The 20,224-nt window shown below is 43.1% G+C and overlaps 3 protein-coding genes across 3 annotated transcripts; 2 read left to right on the top strand and 1 right to left on the bottom strand.

Moving 5' to 3' along the window:
• Positions 1–474: 474 nt before the first annotated feature.
• Positions 475–4,970, bottom strand: LOC102706904 (pentatricopeptide repeat-containing protein At2g31400, chloroplastic). The gene is made up of 4 exons (XM_006664579.3): positions 2,655–4,970; positions 2,180–2,393; positions 1,351–1,535; positions 475–996 (listed from the first exon to the last, which is right to left on the bottom strand). The coding sequence occupies exons 1-4, from the start codon at positions 4,616–4,618 to the stop codon at positions 723–725; spliced, it is 2,637 nt and encodes an 878-aa protein (XP_006664642.2). The 5' UTR covers positions 4,619–4,970; the 3' UTR covers positions 475–722.
• A 2,097-nt stretch (positions 4,971–7,067) lies between these two features.
• On the top strand, positions 7,068–11,595 carry LOC102706622 (solute carrier family 40 member 2, chloroplastic). Its single transcript, XM_006664578.2, has 14 exons — positions 7,068–7,404; positions 8,049–8,253; positions 8,340–8,403; positions 8,636–8,760; positions 8,832–8,921; positions 9,038–9,217; positions 9,417–9,491; positions 9,574–9,675; positions 9,756–9,864; positions 9,948–10,094; positions 10,170–10,276; positions 10,361–10,474; positions 10,565–10,869; positions 11,286–11,595. Exons 1-14 carry the CDS (start codon positions 7,265–7,267, stop codon positions 11,287–11,289), a joined length of 1,767 nt encoding a protein of 588 aa, XP_006664641.2. The 5' UTR covers positions 7,068–7,264; the 3' UTR covers positions 11,290–11,595.
• A 5,405-nt stretch (positions 11,596–17,000) lies between these two features.
• LOC121056066 (probable N-acetyltransferase HLS1-like) lies at positions 17,001–19,035 on the top strand. The gene is made up of 2 exons (XM_040529877.1): positions 17,001–17,267; positions 18,040–19,035. The coding sequence occupies exons 1-2, from the start codon at positions 17,001–17,003 to the stop codon at positions 19,033–19,035; spliced, it is 1,263 nt and encodes a 420-aa protein (XP_040385811.1).
• Positions 19,036–20,224: the final 1,189 nt, after the last annotated feature.

Here is a 20,224-nt window from a genome sequence, read left to right as displayed (position 1 = left end):
GTTACCAGCTTACCATCGAATATATGCTCCAATGGAAGAGATGGTGTTTTGCATCTTGAACAAAGAAGGCATTCTGGAAGGCATCAAAGCCATGTCATCACAGAGCCAAAGACCACCGTGAAAACTACCACTTCTTCTCCGCATATGATTATAAACCAAAATTTAAACTTTTAACCTTAAATTTAAAGTTAATTTTAAGGTTTTTTTCACCGAAGTTTATTTTTCAGTATTAGCTTTTGGATCACTAAAAATATATACATAAATTTGTATTCATAAATTATAATTTAAATTTTCAACTTTAAATTTAAAGTTAATTTTAAAATATTTTACCAAAGTTTATTTTTCGGTATTAGCTTTTGAACCACAAAAATACTTTTGGCTTTTAATCACCCCCTGTGGTGCCCGGAGGTATCAGTATCAATTCCATTGGCAATGTAGCTTTCATCAGACAAACCAAAAGGATAACACAAGGCCTTAACTGCATCAGATTCACTGCTACTGCCAGTGGGAGCTGATCATATGATACCTCAAGAGAGATTCTGGTATTCTTTTTTCCTCTCTTGATGAAAAGGAGTCAATTTTACAACATTTGCTGGCTGACAGTAGCAAGATTTTAGCAAAAGAGGGCTAACCGCTGCGCCTATGATACACTACAAATCTTCTGAAGATGATGAACTGAAAAGACGAATAATTTTGGAAGGCTTACAAACACAGCACAAACACTACAACTGCAGCGCCTGTAACCTGGGCACCAGATGATTGGGCGACGGGCTTGCTGCTTGCTGCTGCACCCGCTCGTCGTGGAGGAGGAGGATGTTGACGGTGCCGGACTCCCTCAGCCAGGCCGCCACCACGGCGCTGGGCGACACGAACCTGCCGATGTTGAATCGCTCCACCTGGAACGGCGCTCCGATCGAATTCAGGAGCGCTTCGATGACTCGCCGCAGGGTGCTTGCACCGGCTATCCTGCTGTGCTTTCCCCATCCCGTGAGAATGCTGCAGAGACACGCAGAAACTTACGCTTTAGCACACACAACAGGTTCCTTTGATATCCTGCAACTCTAGATCCAACCTTGCGGGCATGTGCATCCCCATCTTTTCGCTTATGCTTATAAGCTAGTTGGATTTTCAAACTTAAATTTAAAGTTGATTTTGGGGTTTTTTCACCGAAGTTTATTTTTCAGCTCTGGCTTTTAGATCGCTAAGAATATGTATATAAAAGGTTTATTCACAAACTATTTTTCGTTTGCACATATGCCGTTTGGCTTTTTCCAAACAATCACCTCCATGATCAATGTGACAAAGAAAGGGAAAAAAAACAAACTGTTCTTGAACTCGAAGATCACGCACCTTAAAAACTCAGGCATAGCTCGTCCTTCAAAGACAATTGACCGCACATTCAGGAGCCAGGCATGAACCATTGCTTGAGCTGCACCACATGACATAAGGTGCAGGTCCAAGCAAAACTCGCCCCATGTGTTCTCCCAGACACGACGATTTATCCCTTCAAACACAACTTGCTGAGCCCTTCGCCTCTGAAATATGGTCAAGGGGGCAGATACGTCAGACAACCACTAATTTCAAATAACTAGCATACCGAGCTATCAAAGGAACACCAACAAAGAGCATTTCGCTAAGTGTTCATCTGAAAACAAGCTTTGAAGAAATCATCATATTTGTCCTCACACTAGACAGACACTAGGCTTTCATAGTCTACTTGTTGGACCATCAGCCGTAGTCAAAATTTGAATTTTGAAATTTAATTTTTAGAATGGATTTTAGGCTTTTTTTCATGTTAGTCTATTTTTCAACCTTGGCATTTAAACTGTTAATAACAAAGAAATAAATGTTTTATCCATAAACTATTTTTGGTTGCTTCATTTATTTTTCTATGGCTTATCATCCAAAACTCAAACCATCAGAGCCTAATACGAGCAAACAAACAAAATGCCAGTAAATGTAATAACTAATATCTATGGTGTTTACAAAGGATATGAGATGAAAAATAACAGAAAACCTTGAAAGCTAAATGTAATAACTAATACTGCCATGGCACTATTATTTGAAAATGAAACAAGTATCTTGAATAGCTGATTACCACAAATATTAGCACAATATGGAGGAAATTGTATTATTGGGGTAAGTTTAATCAATCAGACGAATAGGAAGCAAATCCTACCTGGCCAAAATGCCATAGCACATCAGTGAGTGCATTGTAAAAGGCAGAGGACGTTGGGGAGTCCATGCGTCCTAACTGATTAAAAAGTGACTGTGCTTGTGACCAAACTTCTCGAGAACCCACCAGAAGCCCATAAGCAACACCATAGACAAAGTTATCAAACAAGCGAAGCTGTTCCAGTAATAGAGCTGCATCTTCAAAACTATTACAGCGACTGCAAAAACACGATCAAAGTGAGCACATGTACAACAGCATGGCTTCCTAGAAAAATACAGGCTTGTCTTGTCTTTTTCATATATTTTTTTTTGGATAAAATGCATGTGAGATAAAGATGGCATATCCAGCTAGTATCGAACAAAATGAGGGCATAATGTTTGACAGCTGCAAAAATAATCCATACTGAAGCTAGGCATTTAAGTTGCTGGGCAAAACATTACTAGCATCAAAGGTTTAATAAAATAAGATGAAAATGTACCTGCAAGCATTCAAGATTGCAGAAAATGTTACAACATTTGGCCTTACACCCTGCTGGACCATCTTCTGAAATAATTCCAGGATGAAGAACAGTTCCTGAGACCTCCTCATCCGGATTTCAGTTGCAGGACGCCCTCCTCTAGACATTGGATTAACAACCCTAACAATTTGGCCACCATAAACTCCAACAATTCCCATGTCCCCAACTTCAGGATCATCCTCCGTGATAACCTTTGACTTGCCAAATGCATCAATTATTGCATTGTAGGTTACCACATTTGGTTTGATACCCATCTCTGTCATATCATTAAGCAGAGATAAAGCCCACTCTATCAAACCATTCTTCGCCAATGTATCGATGAAAGAGCTGAATAGGACAACATCTGGCTTTAGGCCAGACTCCTTAAAGTCTAAGTAGACATTGAATGCATCTCCATGCATTCCTGCCTTTGAATAGATATCTATCAAAGTTGAGTAAGTTAGTACACTAGGAGCTATACCCCTTTTCCTCATATCTTGAACAAGTATAGAGACAATGTCCAAGCGTCCCTGCTTTCCGTACCCATTAATTAAAGAGTTGTAGGTGACAGTGTCCTTCTCAATCCCCAACTCTTCCATCTCATCACAGACATTAGCAATTTCGGTATACTTTCCTGTCTTCACATAAATAGCCAGCAAGGTGTTGTAGCAAACTCGGTCCAGTTGAATTCTCAAAGACTTCATCTTTTCACACAACTTGAGTGCCTCCTCGTACTTCTCTAGCTTGGAATATCCATCGATCAGTGTACTGTATGTAACAACATTTGGCTTAACGCCTTTCGCTTCCATATCCAACAGAACCTGCATAGCAAGCTCCATGTTTCCACACTTGCAAATTGCATCAATAAACGTGTTGTATGTGTATATGTCACGACCGATGCCAAGATGGATCATTTCATCAAAGACGGCACGGGCATCTTCCAAATGCCCTGCACGGCTACATGCAGCCAGAAGTGAATTGAAAGTCTTCCGGTCTGGACAAAGGCCATCCTTCAGCATCTGCCGGAAATAACCGAGTGTGAACCTAAGGTCGACGCCCCCTTTACCACATGCATCAATCACCGCATTGTAAGACACCGTGGTAGGTCGTAGGCCTGCACCTTTCATCAACTCGAGAACCCCCATGGCCTCATTCGCAAGACCACTCCTTGCATATGCTGAAATTAGAGCTGAATGAGCAAACACCGTGTTGCCATAGCCCCCAGCAACGCCAGCATCAAAGGCTCTCCTTGCAAGGTCTGATCTGCCCATCTTGCCGAGCGCGCCAATGGAAGCAGTCAAGAGCTTGCCTTTGTCGACGGCGCCATTGCCAACAAGCGGCAGTGTGGCGTGGAACACCTCGAACGCACGGAGCGCAGACTTGTCCCGGTCGCCGAGCTCCCGGAGGAGCTGGCAGTAGTCATCGGGAGCAACCAGCTCGCCTCGGAAGGAGGCAAGGGTCGCGCCAAGCGCGCGGCGGTCGTCGGGCGCCACACGCAGCAGCCGCTCAACGCAGCGCCCGGCGGCGGCGGAGAGCCCGCCACGCGCGCCGCCCCGATCCTGCGTGCCCGCGCCGCCGCCGCGGCTGCGCTTGGAGATGTTCCTCGTGGAGCGCGCGCGGCGGAACTCCGGGCCGAGCGCCGCCGCGGCGCGCTGGGGATGATGATGACGATGTTGCTGCTGCTGCTGCACCACCCACGGCGCCGCGGGGCCGCCGAAGATGGGGCTCTGCGCGGGCGGGCACGCCGCCCCCGGGAACGGCGGCTGGCACAGCGCCGCCGCGGCGGCCGACGCCGGCGCCGGCGCCGAGGCGTGCAGCCTCGCGGTGGCCGTAGCCGCCGCCGCCGGCGCCGCCGCGGCGGCGGCCGTCGCCGACGGGTGGTGCGACGCCGCCGCGGCCGCCGCAGCGTGCGTCTGCGACGGCGTGAAGTGCGTCGGCGTCGCCATCAGCACCACGCCTCCTCGCCGGACTCCCTCCCCCCCACCGTACCCAAATCCACCACGGCGACCCTACAACTCAACCCGATCAAACCAAACTCCTCCCAAATTCCAGCCACAAGAATCCAATCACGGGCTCCCCCACATCACCACCACCACCACCAATACCAATTCACCAAACCAAGAACAGCTTTCACCTCTCCGGCCAAGAGAAAGCTCCAAAAAGGCCGGGGCTTTCACGGCGCCACCTCGCGCTGACGGCGAGCGATTTGGACGATAAGACGGGGAGGATTAGGAGGGGATTGGATTTCGCGCGGATTCGATTGGATTGGCTGGCTGCCAAGAACGCACGGCGCCCCGCGTGGGAGGAGGAGATAAGACGCCGGAGCAAGCAAAGCAAGGAAAGAGAAGAGGACGAAGAAGAAAAAAAAACAATTCCGAGATCTCCTTTTGCTACCTTGCCTCTTCCGTTTCTACTCTCTGACTCGTGGGTCCGGAATATGTGTGCCCCACTGGCAGTGGGCGATGTACGGGTAGGGGAAGGAGGGGAGGTGTTTCTGTGGATGACATGTGGGCCAGGTGAGGGGAGGCCAGGTCGGATGAGATGGGTGGCTACGTGGCGGTCCGCGTGGCCATCGAATTGGATGGCCGAGCCGGGCGGCTGACACGTGGAAATGTTATGGCCACTCGGGTCATCTTCGGTGGCTGCACTTTCTGTACCTTTTTTAAGTGGATTTTCCAGAGTTTATTTTTAATGAAAGCTAAAATCAAATCGGTCCTATTGGTCACGAGGAGTAATCGTCTTTTTTCTTCCAATCTAGACATTGTATTTCTGTAAATTTTAAAAAATAAATTGTTTTTCGACCAAGATAGTAGTAGAAATTCAATGTATATGTCCATTTGAGATAATAAAAGGGAAATTTGAAATCAAAATGGTCTTAATACTCATTGCTGCCTCCTCGAAAAAAATTATCACTTTACTGGACACTCTCTTATCTTATCGAGGATCATAGATTAAAAAAATGAAAAAAATAGAAAAAAACAGTAATGTATAGATGTTAAGTTAGGATGAGATATTAAAAGCATTGGGGTGTACAGTAGACATAATCTAATATACAATTATCAGTTTCTAAGGTAATATCTACACTATATAGATGAATTTAGACGACTGGACGAAAGTGACTATCCGAGCATGGACGTATGAAGTATGCTAGCTTCACTCCAGAGAGAGACAGACAAATTAAGGTAGCTAAGCTATACGGAGATCGAAGATTATTCACCATGCAAATGTGCATATATATCTTCTAGAAACCAAACGAACACGTACGTACGTGTACGACTGATCGAGTTCATGAAAACAAGAACAGGACGAAAAACTCGTGAAAAAAGGAAACGAAATTTCATCTAGCCGGTGAAATTTCAAACGCACAAACGTGGAGACATCCGGATCACTGATGCTTGGGCTACGTTTTGCAAAAGTGAAAGTGAAAGATGCTCTTTTAGTTGTGGCCACAGAAATGATTTGTACTTTTCTGTTTTCTTTCCACGAAAAGATCTGGATTGATAATAGATCATTTAAACTTCGTTTGTACTCTCCCTCTCCTGCAATAAGTCAATCTTTAGTGTTTAGATTTTGTTCTACAATAAATTACTAGTTTCTATCTTCTTGTCGATTCCATGTTGATCTGCTAATAAAAAAAAATCTGTTACTCCGATGTATTTTATCTATTCACACACTAATATTTTTCCTACTAATGATAAGCATTTCCACTCTATGTTAACTATTTCTTGGAATGCTAATATTTGTTTTATTTTGGTAGAAGGAGTACATACATTAGCGATGAATTGAAATATTAGTAGAAGGCTTTTAACCATATCTTTCTCTTGCTCGTTATCGATCACATGTTATTATAGGCTCGTAGCCATACCTCCCAAGCTCCGAAGCGTCACATTTTTTGAACTAAACACAACCATAAAAACTGAACATTGTAGAAGAAAAAAATACTCACACTACTGTTCGCTTTTCAGATGAAATATTTATCTATTTTATAACCATTATCTTCTCTCCTATAGATTTCCATGCCATCTCATTGTCCCTGACACAAAACTTGGTATGACCATCCCACCACCGCCCTGTGTGTCAAAAAGATCACTTTGCGTGTGCTCTAACCCTTATCTATGAGAAAATCATCTTCTATACAACGACAAAAAGAAAATAAACAGTTTCAAATTGTCAGAACTCTTCCAAAATGTAGCATTCAGAAAAATGAAAGAAAACAACTCTCTTGACGAATATCCATTTCAGGATGCACCAACACACCTCTTGGGCTCCTGGGCATCGCTACCCATCACAGATAGCCGAGAATCCTCCACCGTCGGATCGAAGATCCGACGGCCACGATCCCACCATATATCTTCTCCTACCTCTCTTCCTCCTCACTCCCCCCAACCCACCAAGTTGGCAACTTGCCGCCGGCCTCCACCCCCCGCCTCATCAAGATAAGGCGGGAAACGAGCCCGCGGCGGGCCGGCCCAGCGCTGGGGGGGCGCACTTCCAGAAGCTTCCGGAAGCTTCGTCCAGGCTGCAGCCGCCGGCGGGGTCCCCGGAAGAGGCTTCATGCATGAGTAGTCGCGCCGCCGCCGTAGAGGAGCAGTATGGGGATGGTCACCGCTGCCGCCGCCCTCCTCGCCTCGCCGCCGCGGGAGACGCGCCTCGGAAGGCGGCGGCTTTACCCGGTTCCGGGGCTGCGGCTGAGGCCGTCGGCCTGCTGCCCCCGCGCCGGCGCGAAGCTTAGGTGAGTGGTTGGTTTCTTGCTTGCTTGCTTCTCTCCCGTGCTTTTGGGTGTTTGAGAGGTTTGATGCAGTTGCATGGTGCGAGCTGTGGTGAGCTTTGCATGAGAAGTTTGTGCTGGCCGCTAGGGAAGACACTGGAAGGGCGTGGAAGTGTGGTCTTGCTGGGAAAGTTTGTTCCTTGGGGTTCTTGATTTGTTGTTGGTGATGGTGAGGAGAAGAGATAGCAGTTGGGATAGCTTTCGCTTCTTTGGAAGCTTGGCATAGGAGCTAGGAAGTGCAGTGGTGTTGGTATTTTAGTTATGTGGTTGATTTCTGTTAGGATTGGTGTGTTCAAAACTTCAAATGATAATGACCTTGTAAGATAGGGTGAAATTACTAGCCAATAAAAAGTGTGGCTTGATGATCGTGCTACATAACAGATCTAAATGGAATTTCCAATAGTGAAGCAGTAGAGTATTACTGTATTAGACCCTTTGTTGGATTGCTGTGTGTTAAGTCAGTGGATTGAGCTTGTGCAATGTTGCTGTTGTCCTTTTCTTCTGATGGTTTAACTAGTAGAATAGAAATAGGAAAATAATCTTTGATTGGACTGCCTTTTAATTTAAGTTCCGGCAAAAGACCAATGGCATGTTAAATATTTTGCCAGGTTAAGCACTTTTGTCCCAAGGTGTTACATAACAAATGTTGAGGTCGATGTTAGTACTTTAAATGAAGAAGAGGCTCTAGATGATCACCCGCCACTATTGCCAGCCTGCGCCATTCCGGTTGTTCACCTGCGAGATGTCCCGGATTCTAGTCCCTTTCCCCTTCATGAGAGGGCACCCCATCCTACTGATTTTGAAGAGCTGCCCGTATGGATCTTCTTTCTTTTCCAATGCTCTTTTGTCAGGTACCATTTTTGTTTGGTCCTCTTGTGACAAGTCTGTGTGTGATGCAGGTCTTGTCTGAGGGCGAGCAACATACCTTGGCTGCCACCCCTGCTCACCCTGCTGGATTGTATGGTATGTGAGATTTTCTGGATCGTGTCACTGGATTACCTTTAAGCACCGTTTAGTGCCTGCACTCCATACTGTTAATTTATGTTGTCAATACTGCACAGTTTTTTTTTTTTTGACTAAAATGCAGTGGTTTGGCTGCATAAGCAAAATGACCTGCAATGGATTATTTTTACTCTTAACATATATCTATCATGGAGCTTTGAAGAAGTTTAAACATTGTGTGTGATTGATGCAGCTCTATATGCTAGCTATTTATTTGGTAACTTGGTGGAACAACTCTGGAATTTTGCTTGGCCTGCTGCACTGGCAATTCTTCATCCAAGCTTATTGCCTGTGGCTATTGTTGGTTTCTTCACAAAGGTATTCACCACTGCACTAGATTCAAGAAGTGCCTTTTGTTTCAATAATCTTATTTGTTTTATGGTATTCAGCTTTCAGTATTTATTGGGGCCCCAATAGTTGGTAAACTTATGGATCATTTCCCTCGAATACCCATGTATACAGGATTGAATGCTGTCCAGGTGCTTGTCCCTGTCGCCCCTTATATTCTGTATATAAAAGCTGAATTTTCATAGGTTCCAGAATATTGCAAAAATCCCGAATTGATGCTTATCTTCTATGTAACCTGGTATGGCAGGTAGCCACTCAGTTGATATCAGCTGCAATGGTCATCTATGCTCTCAAGAATGTAACCAGTGCATCTACCTCAACCGTGGTTCTCAAACCTTGGTTCATCGCACTAGTGGCAGCTGGAGCTATTGAAAGGCTTGCAGGATTGGCACTAGGAGTTGCTATGGAGCGGGATTGGGTTGTGTTGGTAGGGTTGCTTATCCAGATATAAGTTTTGTAGATTGTGTATTCCCACCATAGAAACTCCGTGTCATGAAATAAAACTAACAAATGCAGAACATAGAAATGGAAGACTTGACATCATAAAAACTCTTCAGATTTTAGATTTGCTAGCTATCTTTTATTGGCTCTGATCAGATTTCTCCCATGGCTTTTTCTCTATGAAGTTAGCAGGAACTAACAGGCCTGTTGCATTAGCTCAAGCTAACGCAGTGCTTAATCGACTTGATCTTCTTTGTGAGGTGAGATGTTTCTAACATATTCAAAGATTTCATATCAGTACATTCTTTAATTATCTTAATAGTTCATTTGGTATGATTGCAGACTGTTGGTGCTTCAGTTTTTGGACTTCTGCTGTCCAAATACCATCCGGTGACCTGTTTGAAGATTGCTTGTGGTCTAATGATATGCAGTTTCCCTGTTTTGGTATATTTCATGCCCCTTCTTAAGTTGAAACTTGAATCACCAGATGTAACACACTAACAAGTTTCTGCATGGACTTTCAGGTTATATTGGGTCAAGTAATTAACAAATTCTCCTGCCATGCCCTTGATTCCTCTAGAACCCTCAGTGATGAATCTATTTGTGCCGACTTATTAGATGTCCGTAAGATTGGTGAGGAAGTTAGATTGTTGAGTTGCTTATTTTATTTCACCTCTGTAGAGTGTAGATGGTCTAACACTCTCTTTAACCTTCAGTTCAAAATGGCTTGAGTGCTATCAGAAATGGCTGGAATGAGTATAAACAGCAAACTGTTCTACCTGCAAGTGTAGCTACCGTGTTTCTAAATTTCAATGTAGCACTGGCTCCTGGTGCAATAATGACTGCGTTATTGATGCATCGTGGTAGGTTCACTACTCTAGCTCAAATTTGAAACTCCTGGAAAAGTCTGTAACATTATACCTGTTGATAATTTATAGGTATTAGTCCGTCGATTGTTGGTGCTTTTAGTGGATTGTGTTCTATCATGGGCCTTGTTGCAACATTCATCTCCTCAAGCTTGGTGGAAAGAGTTGGAATTCTGAAGGTTGGACTTATACTTTCTTACTTCAGTTTATTTTTATTCTGTTGCAAACTTACAATTTGACACAAGCGTCCTATGTTATACCAGGCAGGAGCAGCTGGATTGATAGTTCAAGCTTCACTCCTGTCAGTCGCTCTCATAGTTTATTGGACTGGTTCTATTTCTCAGCGAACACCTCTACTTATCTTCCTGGCTGCTATTGTGAGGACGAAGTCCCAAGTACACATTTCCCATTTGATAGACTTAAACTAAACGATAGTATTAATCCATGTGCATGTTCCATATTTGCAGGCATTATCTCGGTTGGGGCACATGTCATATGATGTTGTGGGTACACAGATTCTCCAAACAGGAGTTCCTGCTTCAAAAGCAAATCTTATTGGTGGAATGGAGGTCTCAATTTCAAGCCTTGCAGAATTGGTCATGCTCGGTATGGCTATCATCGCAAACGACGTCTCCCATTTCGGTTTCCTGGCAATCCTGTCTGTGTCATCGGTTGCTGGCGCAGCATGGATGTTCTGCCAGTGGTTGGGAAATCCTACAGATGAGCAGAGGGAACTCTTCATGTTTGATCCCCACTTCCAAGTTGAAGCAATGTAAGTAATAGTCATCATCCATGCACCATGCTATCACCTTGTTAAGAAAGATACTAGAGTTGTTCGCTCAAAAAGTATACTAGAGTTCAGAAGTATCTGACTTCTACTGATACATAAATATCTGTGAAATACTGAAATCGCTGGCAAGAACTTTATGCCATTCCTTTCCCAATATACCATATGATCTTGAATATTGAAATTGCAAATACTAAACTTTAGAGAAAGTGCATTGAGCAACCCCAAACACTTGATATGGTGTACAAAACATTACATCAGTCCTCCACTCATTGTGCAAAGAAAATATGCATGAAAATTGACAACCATCGAGGATGGCACCTCAATAATTCTATGGATGAATAGAACTCATTTTATGTAGAAATTAAACTTACACAAAACACCACTATCTCATCTTGCAGATAATGAACAAGGCATGATGTTGGGAAAGTTACATGATCCATGTGCTTGGCGTCAGAAGAGGGTTTTCAATGACCTGAAGATGCTGTCACACTTTTGATTCAATACAATACAATACACACTTATTAGGATACACTCATTTGGTACTGTTAGCCCCAGCCATGCGTAGAAATTCAACTTGTACAACCATTTTGTACAGTGCATCTACCATCGGCTTAGCTGTTTGTTGTAGCATTTGTAGTTTTGTAGGTGATGTAGAGTTCCATAATAACAATCTGTTTGCAATAACAACATCAATAGCATTTCCTCTCTTTCTCTCTCTCTTGAAAATTCAACTGTATATCATGATGAGTTAACATTGTCAAGCACTTTTGCTCTTAATCAACTGAGGTACTGCCAACATGGAGCTTATGGATCAGCTGGTCATTAGACACTTGCACAGGTTGTAATTTGTAACATGATATGAGCATAAGAACATAAGATGCCTCCCATTTCAATCTAGCCGCTCAATGTCTTCACTGAAAACTGTCACCGCATCAAGACTTTTTAAGAAGTGCTTGAAAATCTTTCATGTGAATATATGGGAAAAAGAACAGTAACCCATCCAAGTTCAAATATATTACTTGAAACCAGCAATTTAATATGTGAACATACAAGACTAATAAATAATGAGTACTCACCAATCAAAATTAAATTGTATTCCCTACAAAGGTAGAAATTAAGGCCCAAATTAATTCCAAAACAGTAGATACCAAAATGAAACAAAAAAATGTCTCCGGACTCTGGTCATCCAACACTTGTAGAAAATAAAAAGGGATTATCATGGCCATTACCCTATCGAACATGACATGAATACCAAGGTTTTTTACCTATTATGATTAAAATGCCCTTAGGATTCTCTCAGTATTTGTGCCGGCTGTATATTTTTATTGGATATTCTAGAGATTTGTTTCTTGGGTTAGTGGTGCTCTACAAGTTTCAATCTCTGTAACATGGATCCTGGAGGAAGGGCAAAGGAAAGTAATACCTCAAGAACATAAATTGGCAAATGGCAAGTAGTATCTTTGAACATAGAATGTGACCAAAGTCCAGACAAGTAAACATGAATGTAGGGACATGTTTGCAGGGAGCGGATCTAGCATGGGGGCGGCAATGGCTCAAGCCCCCGCTACCCCCGTTAAAACTATTAGAGTCCCCACTAAGATCTCCTTAAAATTTTATGGCAAAGATCAATAAAAAAGGAGATTAAAACTCTATCCAACTTGTTCAGACTTCTCTAGCCTCGTTGGTTAGATCCGCCACTGTGTGTTTACTGACCTAAGGCTTACAATACAAATATCAGATGTGGGAGGGTGAAATGAATGCTTAGTACTATTTGCGTTCCAATTTCGAACACAGAGAATATATGGGATAAATTGTATCCTCCCTTATGTATTCGCAACTTATGAACATGATAAAAGATTGATTAATCATCAATTGTCAGCCTAGGATTAATATGTTAGTATTGGAGATGCAAATAGATATCTGTCCCTGAATCTGATTTTGAGAAAAAAAAAGGATAGGATACATGATAAGTGATAGGATATCCAGCACTGTTTGTACCCGATTTCGGCTCTGAAGAAAATGCGGGTTATGAACTTATGATATAGGAAGAGTGCTATCTGACCCGTACCCGATTTCGGCTCTGAAGAAAATGCGGGTTATGATATAGGAAGAGTGCTATCCGACCGTATCCAGCCTGATTACACCAAACAATAGGCTGTTATGAAGATACAAACAACAGTAGTCAATTTGTGTAAAATTTGGTCATGTTAGAGTGATTGCAATGGGGCATCTCAGATCATGTTGGGTGGGGGGAGGGGGACCAACCATAGGCTTATTGCCTTGTTGGACATTCATCTTTGACAGCTAATCTGTGGGTGATACATGATATTTGGATGGCTGCTTGACCAGCTGAATGAACAGTACTGGTCAGTGGTCACCCTTCACCAGCTGTACCATCATACATAGCGAGAAAATGCAAGGCACTATTGTTTGCTAACATAGAGATGTAAAATTTCTCTGGAGCCAAGATATTTAGTTGCAGTTACCTAGGAGCTTATTGTTGGCACATTGTATATAAATGTGTTGATATTATATCACAAACTGTTCAACTATGATACTACCTTTTACCTATTTCAATTGTTTCATGAAACATTGCATTCAAGATGTCTTAGGAATTAGGGCTCCTTCAGTTTAGGCAATCACTCACTCTTGTCAATGAGCATTTGCATTCAGAGTACATATTGAAACTCTCAAAGATGGGTATGTATTGCAAAACAGAATCATTTGTTACTCAAAGTTTTCAAATTTCAAGTCAAGTAGTCAATCCTGATTGATGCATGTGTTCCTGATCGGTTTTGCCAACTTGCAATCATGTCCTGGACATCCTGTTTGAAACTGATGCTTCTTGCATGCTGAGCAGTATAAGAACTAAGCGTGGGGAAGCGATAATTAGTTGAACATCAATTCAACAATTGAATCTCACTGTTGAAATAAGAATTTTGATTGATGCACTGTTCTTGAAAATCGTCTATGCCAGAGCGATTCTCTGCCACTTCCCAGTGAATGTTCTCATTATGCAGGCTAAATTCTTGATGATGAGAAGTGTTTCCATCAGTTAGCCACTGTAGAAAGTCCTTTGAATAGTTTTTTCTTTTCATATATAGGGAACACGCAAAAGCCTTGCATATGAATTCATTGGAGAGAAGGAAAACAACTTTTGCGCAGGCAGGAAATCAATTTCTGAAAAGTTGAACTCCAAAGACACTGTGCCTAATCGCAATCGTCAAATTTGGTCCACTGTTTCTTCCTTATTGGAATTTGGAACAGCAGAAATTGCGGCGCTGCAGCAGGTTTTCTGTTCAACAACTCATCTGTACTGCTAGCCATGAAAAGAATTTAACTGTAGAATCAATCATTCTAGTTTCCTACCTTCAAGGTTCCCTGGAAAACAAGATCTTCATATCAGGCAACAAATATGGCACAGCATTTTGGCAAGACAAGGTAATCTTTTTACAATTGTTTCCTTGTACTCCTATTTTTAGATAAAGGGAAAGAACAATATAATTGTGTGATAGTGCTTTCAGATAATCATCAACGACTAACTTATGATAGGTCTTCAAATCTTCAACAGTTTCAGAATTCAGACCAGAAATAACATTCCGGTTTATCCACTGATTCTTAAGGAAAAGAAGAACCTGTTCTTGATGTTAACTGCTCCAGGTCAGAACAATTTTGTTCATTATCTTCTTCAAAACTGAACCTCAAGTCCTGAATGGGCATACAATGAAATCTGAGAAACAATCATATTAGGATGAAATCAGACCCCAGTGATGGTTTTCTCCTTTGCCATCAACGGTTAAATTGGATAATTGGGTAGGGTAAATCGTCAAATTGTCACAAAGCAAGTAATGCCTGAACAAGAATTGTAGGACCTGATGAGCGTAGTTCAATTGATAGGATGTGTGAGTGTACATTGGCACCTCCATTCGGCTTCGGTGTCTATTTCTACCTCCGTTTCAAAATACAAACATTTATGTCTATGAATCTGGAAACCAGAATGCTAATATTTTGGATCGGAGGTGGGAATTTGATACCAAGGTCCTCCTTGGGATGCTTTGTTTTAAACATGATTTGCACTTTACAGTGACAAAAAGATTACCAAGGGTTGTGCCATCAGGTCAATCCATGCGACTCATTCAAAGAATGTAGTGCTGCTTAGCTGCTTTTCGTCAGTTTTTTGGCATAACTTTCAGAATGTGACTGCAAAGTAAGACAGGACAGCTTCACATCACATGCATAGCTGCGTGACTGCATGGAAAAAGGACTTACCTGGACTTTACACTGCCCCACCTTTTTCAAATTCATCTAACCAATATATGATGTTTGATGAATGTGGCATATAACATCAAAATCAGTACTCTTCAATGGTAACATATAACTTCATAAGCTGCAGTCTGCAGAAGTGCAGAACTACACTTGTCGGTAACTGTAAGTACCATAAATACTTCCTTGACAATCTTAGAGATTTGAAAGAACATTTTTTTTTCTTTGCAAAAAGAAATAAAAAGAGATTATTTTGTTATCATTCTGACATAGACAACCTCTTTTCCATTCACACTAACTATACTTCTTCAAAAGTGGTATAACTATATATTTTTGTCAAAAATGGACAGAAATAACATACATGTGCCAGTGAAGAAACTAAAGCGCAAGCTCGGGTTAAGGCTTCCAATATCTATACCATTGAAATGCATAAAGTTTAGACGCAATCAAACTGACGATAAAATAAAACCAATGTGAAACACTGCATACTGCTCATTACTCACAAGTAAATCAAATCAACCAAATCTTGACACTGTGAATCTGACTCACAGTGGCAGTATACATTTTCAGGGAACAGTAGCCAGACAAAATAATATGCAGATTACAATTACTTATCTGGATAATCAGTCTGACTAATAAGCATAAATTAGTCCCAGTTTACATTTATTTATCCTTTGTTTACTTTTCTGATGCTTCACTGTGCAGAAATAATTGAAATCACTAAACTAAGTCTTAGCTGTCCTTGCAAAAGTCTCAGCTGCAGAAGACATTGACAGTCCGATTAGTCTGACACATTAAACTGCAAGTACAGTTTCTTATCAGACAATTTGCATCAATACCAGTCAATTAACTGATCAAAATGACATTCCTGCGTGCAACAAACTCTGCTGCAAATGAATTTACAGCTCTATCCTGGCCAATTGTTGGAGCTCTGATCTTGATCGTGGGCCGTCAAAGGGAGGCCCTCCTGAAACTGAAGCCGATTGATGGGACACCAGTAATAGCCCACTGCATCAGATCATTCATGGTGTAGACATCTCAAATCACAAACTTTTGCTGCCCAAAGCAGGATACACAGCATAGTGCTCTGCCCTCCAGTTTTTGACTGTGTTTGACCAAGCTGCGAAGGTGAAACTTTTACATAAATCATGCTTAATATGTTCACAACTCTTCTGAAATATGAGCATGCTTCATACAGCATCCAAAATATGGCAACTTGTTTAAATGCTGCAGGTAAGATTAAACTTCCTATATCCAATGCATATCAGTTGCTTTATCTGTAATTCTGTAGCATAACAAATTGTGTAGGAACAGATCGTTTCAAGAAGACTAAGCTGATTATTATCATGAAAATGCAGCTATAAAGTACATCATGAAAGAAATATTTCTGTTTGTTTTTTCAAGCAATCTGAAGATTTCTGGTTATAAAGAAATCACCAACTTATTTCCGTTTGTCCAATAAAAATTTGATTTCTGCATTCCGAGGCATGCATTTAGACGCATCTAATATGGGCATGACATTTCGATGAAATAGTTCATTCCAATAATTTTGTTGTAGAGAAACTAAATGAACATCTTTGTGGAGTAAGTTGCACTTACTATAACATAACTAAAATTGTGTATTACCAGCTGTGAGGTTGCTATACAGAGATACTGTAACATAGATAAATTAGCTAGATTGCAACTTCAATGAGAAAACAGTTTAGCCCTTGTGTCATTAACATGATCACTATTAGAAAAAAATCTCTGATTAGTTCTTTTGCTGTGATCTCTATAAGAAGCAAAGGTGGTGCATATGAGCAGCCTCAAGCCAACATCAAGCATTTGAACTACAATTGGAAGGACCACAGATGACAAGCCATCCATGTGCTGCAAGACCAAGCAAGGGCAGCAGCAAGAACAGCAAGAACATGGCTCTCAACGACGGTGCCACCGCCATCGCCATGGCGAAAAGCGAGGTCTTGGTAAGGGAGTACGACCGGGAACGCGACATGGAGGCGATCGAAAAGCTCGAGAGGAGCTGCGAGATCGGCACGGGGAAGGGTTTCTCCATTGTCACCAACATGATGGGTGACCCCCTGTGCAGGATCAGGCTCTTCCCACTCCATGTCATGATGGTATGTTTCTAAGCCACACATATATTTGCATACACAAATAGGTGAATTTGTGATTTTGTGTGTTTGCTTCAGGTGCCTAGGTAGCTGCCTAGCTAGATCTTTGATAGACAAGCTTGACATAGTCATAAGCTAGCAATGATATCTGTAGCCTACAATTCTATAACTGCCCTAAAGAGTGATCTTCATAAGCTAGGAGTTACTTTTTTTTTCACTTTAGGCTTTACATGCCAAAATATGGAAATGGAATGTTTGTTTCACCACACTGGCTACTTGCTAATGGCACATTTACACAAGGTATTTAGCTAGATTGTTAAAGCTAACATAATCATATGGATCAGGTTCATGCTTACATGGTAATAACCAAGTAAGTCTTGGACTGATCTTAATTGGGGATTACAAGTAGGTCTGATCATGCCTAGATGCTTATAAGCAAGAGGTGGCCCTCATCTTGGTTATTAGAGATGATGCTAATAAGCATGATTGGATTGTTATGTATTCAAGCATGTTGATAAATTGTGTGTCTTGCAGTAGAGATCAGAGATGTAATCCATTTCCATTATATTAAAAAACATGTTCATAAGTAGGGTTCAAAATTTCGGATTTTTCCGTGGGTCTCGACAGCAAGTGTCTCCAGCACTAGAACTTTCAAATTTGTCTGACTTTAGCAAACACCTGTTCAAAATTTCAAATTCACTGAAAATTCATTAAAATTTAAAATTTTGTGAATATATTTTTTCTGCATCCCGAAATGTAAAACCATGTTGATAAGTAGGTAGCCGAGGTCGCCGGTGGAGAAGGGAAGGAGCTCGTCGGCGTGGCGCGGGGCTGTGTCAAGCGCGTCGCCACCGGCCTCGGCGGCGACGACGGTGGCACCGTGGCCGCCGGCTACATCCTCGGCCTCAGGGTCTCTCCCTTGCACAGGAGGAAGGGCATCGGATCGAAGCTGGTCAAGTCCGTCGAGGCGTGGGCGGCGCTCCACGGCGCCCGCCATGTCGTCGCCGCGGCCGACGCGACCAACGCCGCGTCGCGAGGCCTCTTCGTCGGCCGGTGCGGCTACGCGCCGGCGGCCCGCCTGTACATCCTCGTCCAGCCCCTCGCCGACGTCAGGCCGGTGGCGGCTCCCAGGAGCGACGTGAGGATCGAGAGGCTCGCCGTCGAGCAGGCAGCGGTGCTGTACAAGCGGCGGTTCGGCGGCGAGCCGCTGTGCCCGTCCGACGTGGACGCCGTCCTGAACGCTGCGCCGAGCCTCGGTACGTGGGTGGCGCGCTTCACCGGCGACGGCAGCGACGGCGCGTGGGCGTGCATGAGCCTGTGGAACACGTGCGCGTCGTACAGGCTGCAGATGGTGGCGCCGCCGCCGAGGCCGGCAGGCGGCGGCGGCAGGGCGCTCCTGGCGCGGATCGCCGCCGTGGCGCCGACGCCGCCGTGCATGGGCGGCGCGGGGGCCGGGACGCCGCGAGGCGCCACATGCGGCGAGTTCGGCTTCGTCCTCGCCTACGGGATCGACGGCGAGGGCGACGCTCCCGCCGTGCGCGCGCTGGTGCGCGCGCTGTGGGCGCTCGCCGCCGTCGCGGCGCGCCGCGTGGGCGCCGAGTGCAAGGCCCTCGTGGTCGAGGCCGCCGCCGGCGACCCCGTCGCCCGCCACGTGCCGCGCGGCCGGCGCGCGTCGCGCGTCGACGACGTGTGGCTGGTGAAGGCCGGCGGTGGCGCCGCCGCGCTGCCGGCGGGGAGGACGAGGCGCCGGTTCGTCGATCCGAGGGACTTCTAGAAACACTATCCGGGGGGCGCGAATTCGAGCTCCTTTTTAAATTTGGTGTGGGTTTCGTTGTAATTTGCAGAATTTTCGTAATTTGCTACGGTATTCATCCAAATATCCACGAATTCAAAATCCTTTTGTCCGTCCACCTCGTGCATTACTCCCTCCGTCTGGGATTGATCAATGCTCAATGAAAACCACAAAATCTATATTTGTTTAACCTGCGTATAACAATGTGAGCACGGATTTTATCGGAGCTCCAACATATTTGGAGATAAAATAATTTGTGAATCAAACATTTATGTGTTCTTAGTGATCTAAGAGTAAATGCTGAAGAATAGATTATGAAAAAAAATCTCAAAACCAATTTTAGATTTAAGATTAAAAATTTAAATTTGGGGTATAAGCAAAAGCAAAAATATAGGGCCATATGATGGTAAAACGTGTGCACGCAGAGAGAGTTGTTGTGCATGGCGCTATGTGGCTTTGATGCCAGTTTTGGCTTAGTTTACCAAACCGTTTTTCGGTTAGCCATGTGTCCTAATCTAAGTCAAAAATAGTCTCAAAGTTGTTTGAGGAGGTTATCTGTCTGGTATTGCTAGTTGAGGGTGAAAAATGTTAGTTTTCTAGGTTTAGGGGTTAGTTCGTACTTGCACAATAGTTCAAAGAGTGTAATTTAGTTTTTTTCCTTTTTTGGGGGGGGGGGGGGGGGGGTGGTGCTCAAATTTGATGGGTACTCACTTATAGTTCTTGGATATCAAATAATTCAAATATAATTTCATAACTGTCTGTTATCTTGTTTTCATTTGAAATCTTGGATCAAGTCCCTCTCCCCATTTTATTCTATTCATGATTTAAGCCTTCCTCAATGATTAATTATTTTACCATCCTCTTTGCTATATGCTATGGATCAATGACAATGTTGCATTATTTACCCAAGTCATTTTGACGACGGCACTAATCTCTCTTAGGAAGCTAAGACTTAACCCCAATCTTTTAGTCTATATCTGATAATCAATACTTTATATATGGGCAAAACTTTATGTATATGTCCTTGATAATTTAATAGCATGGGAAATGGTGAATATGGGTTAGCATTCACATGACATCTTGGATGATCTATGTGATTAGCATCATGAATGATTTATATGTGATTGGTCGGGTCTATTTAATTATGATCATTGACTGGGTATAATTGATA

This window comes from Oryza brachyantha, chromosome 12, assembly GCF_000231095.2.
Source record: "Oryza brachyantha chromosome 12, ObraRS2, whole genome shotgun sequence".
NCBI lineage: Eukaryota > Viridiplantae > Streptophyta > Magnoliopsida > Poales > Poaceae > Oryza > Oryza brachyantha.
Note: the sequence above shows the minus strand (reverse complement) of the source record. Positions and strands in the feature narration are given on the sequence as shown.

Excerpts from the sequence above, each read along its gene's own strand:
- LOC121056066 (XM_040529877.1), top strand. The coding sequence starts at position 17,001 with ATGACAAGCCATCCATGTGCTGCAAGACCAAGCAAGGGCAGCAGCAAG. Across the intron at positions 17,268-18,039 it reads TCCCACTCCATGTCATGATG|GTAGCCGAGGTCGCCGGTGG; the intron begins GTATGTTTCTAA and ends GTTGATAAGTAG.
- LOC102706904 (XM_006664579.3), bottom strand. The coding sequence starts at position 4,618 with ATGGCGACGCCGACGCACTTCACGCCGTCGCAGACGCACGCTGCGGCG. Across the intron at positions 2,394-2,654 it reads GCAATCTTGAATGCTTGCAG|TCGCTGTAATAGTTTTGAAG; the intron begins GTACATTTTCAT and ends GTGTTTTTGCAG. Across the intron at positions 997-1,350 it reads GCTATGCCTGAGTTTTTAAG|CATTCTCACGGGATGGGGAA; the intron begins GTGCGTGATCTT and ends GTGTCTCTGCAG.
- LOC102706622 (XM_006664578.2), top strand. The coding sequence starts at position 7,265 with ATGGGGATGGTCACCGCTGCCGCCGCCCTCCTCGCCTCGCCGCCGCGG. Across the intron at positions 8,922-9,037 it reads CAGGATTGAATGCTGTCCAG|GTAGCCACTCAGTTGATATC; the intron begins GTGCTTGTCCCT and ends CTGGTATGGCAG. Across the intron at positions 9,218-9,416 it reads AGCGGGATTGGGTTGTGTTG|TTAGCAGGAACTAACAGGCC; the intron begins GTAGGGTTGCTT and ends TTCTCTATGAAG.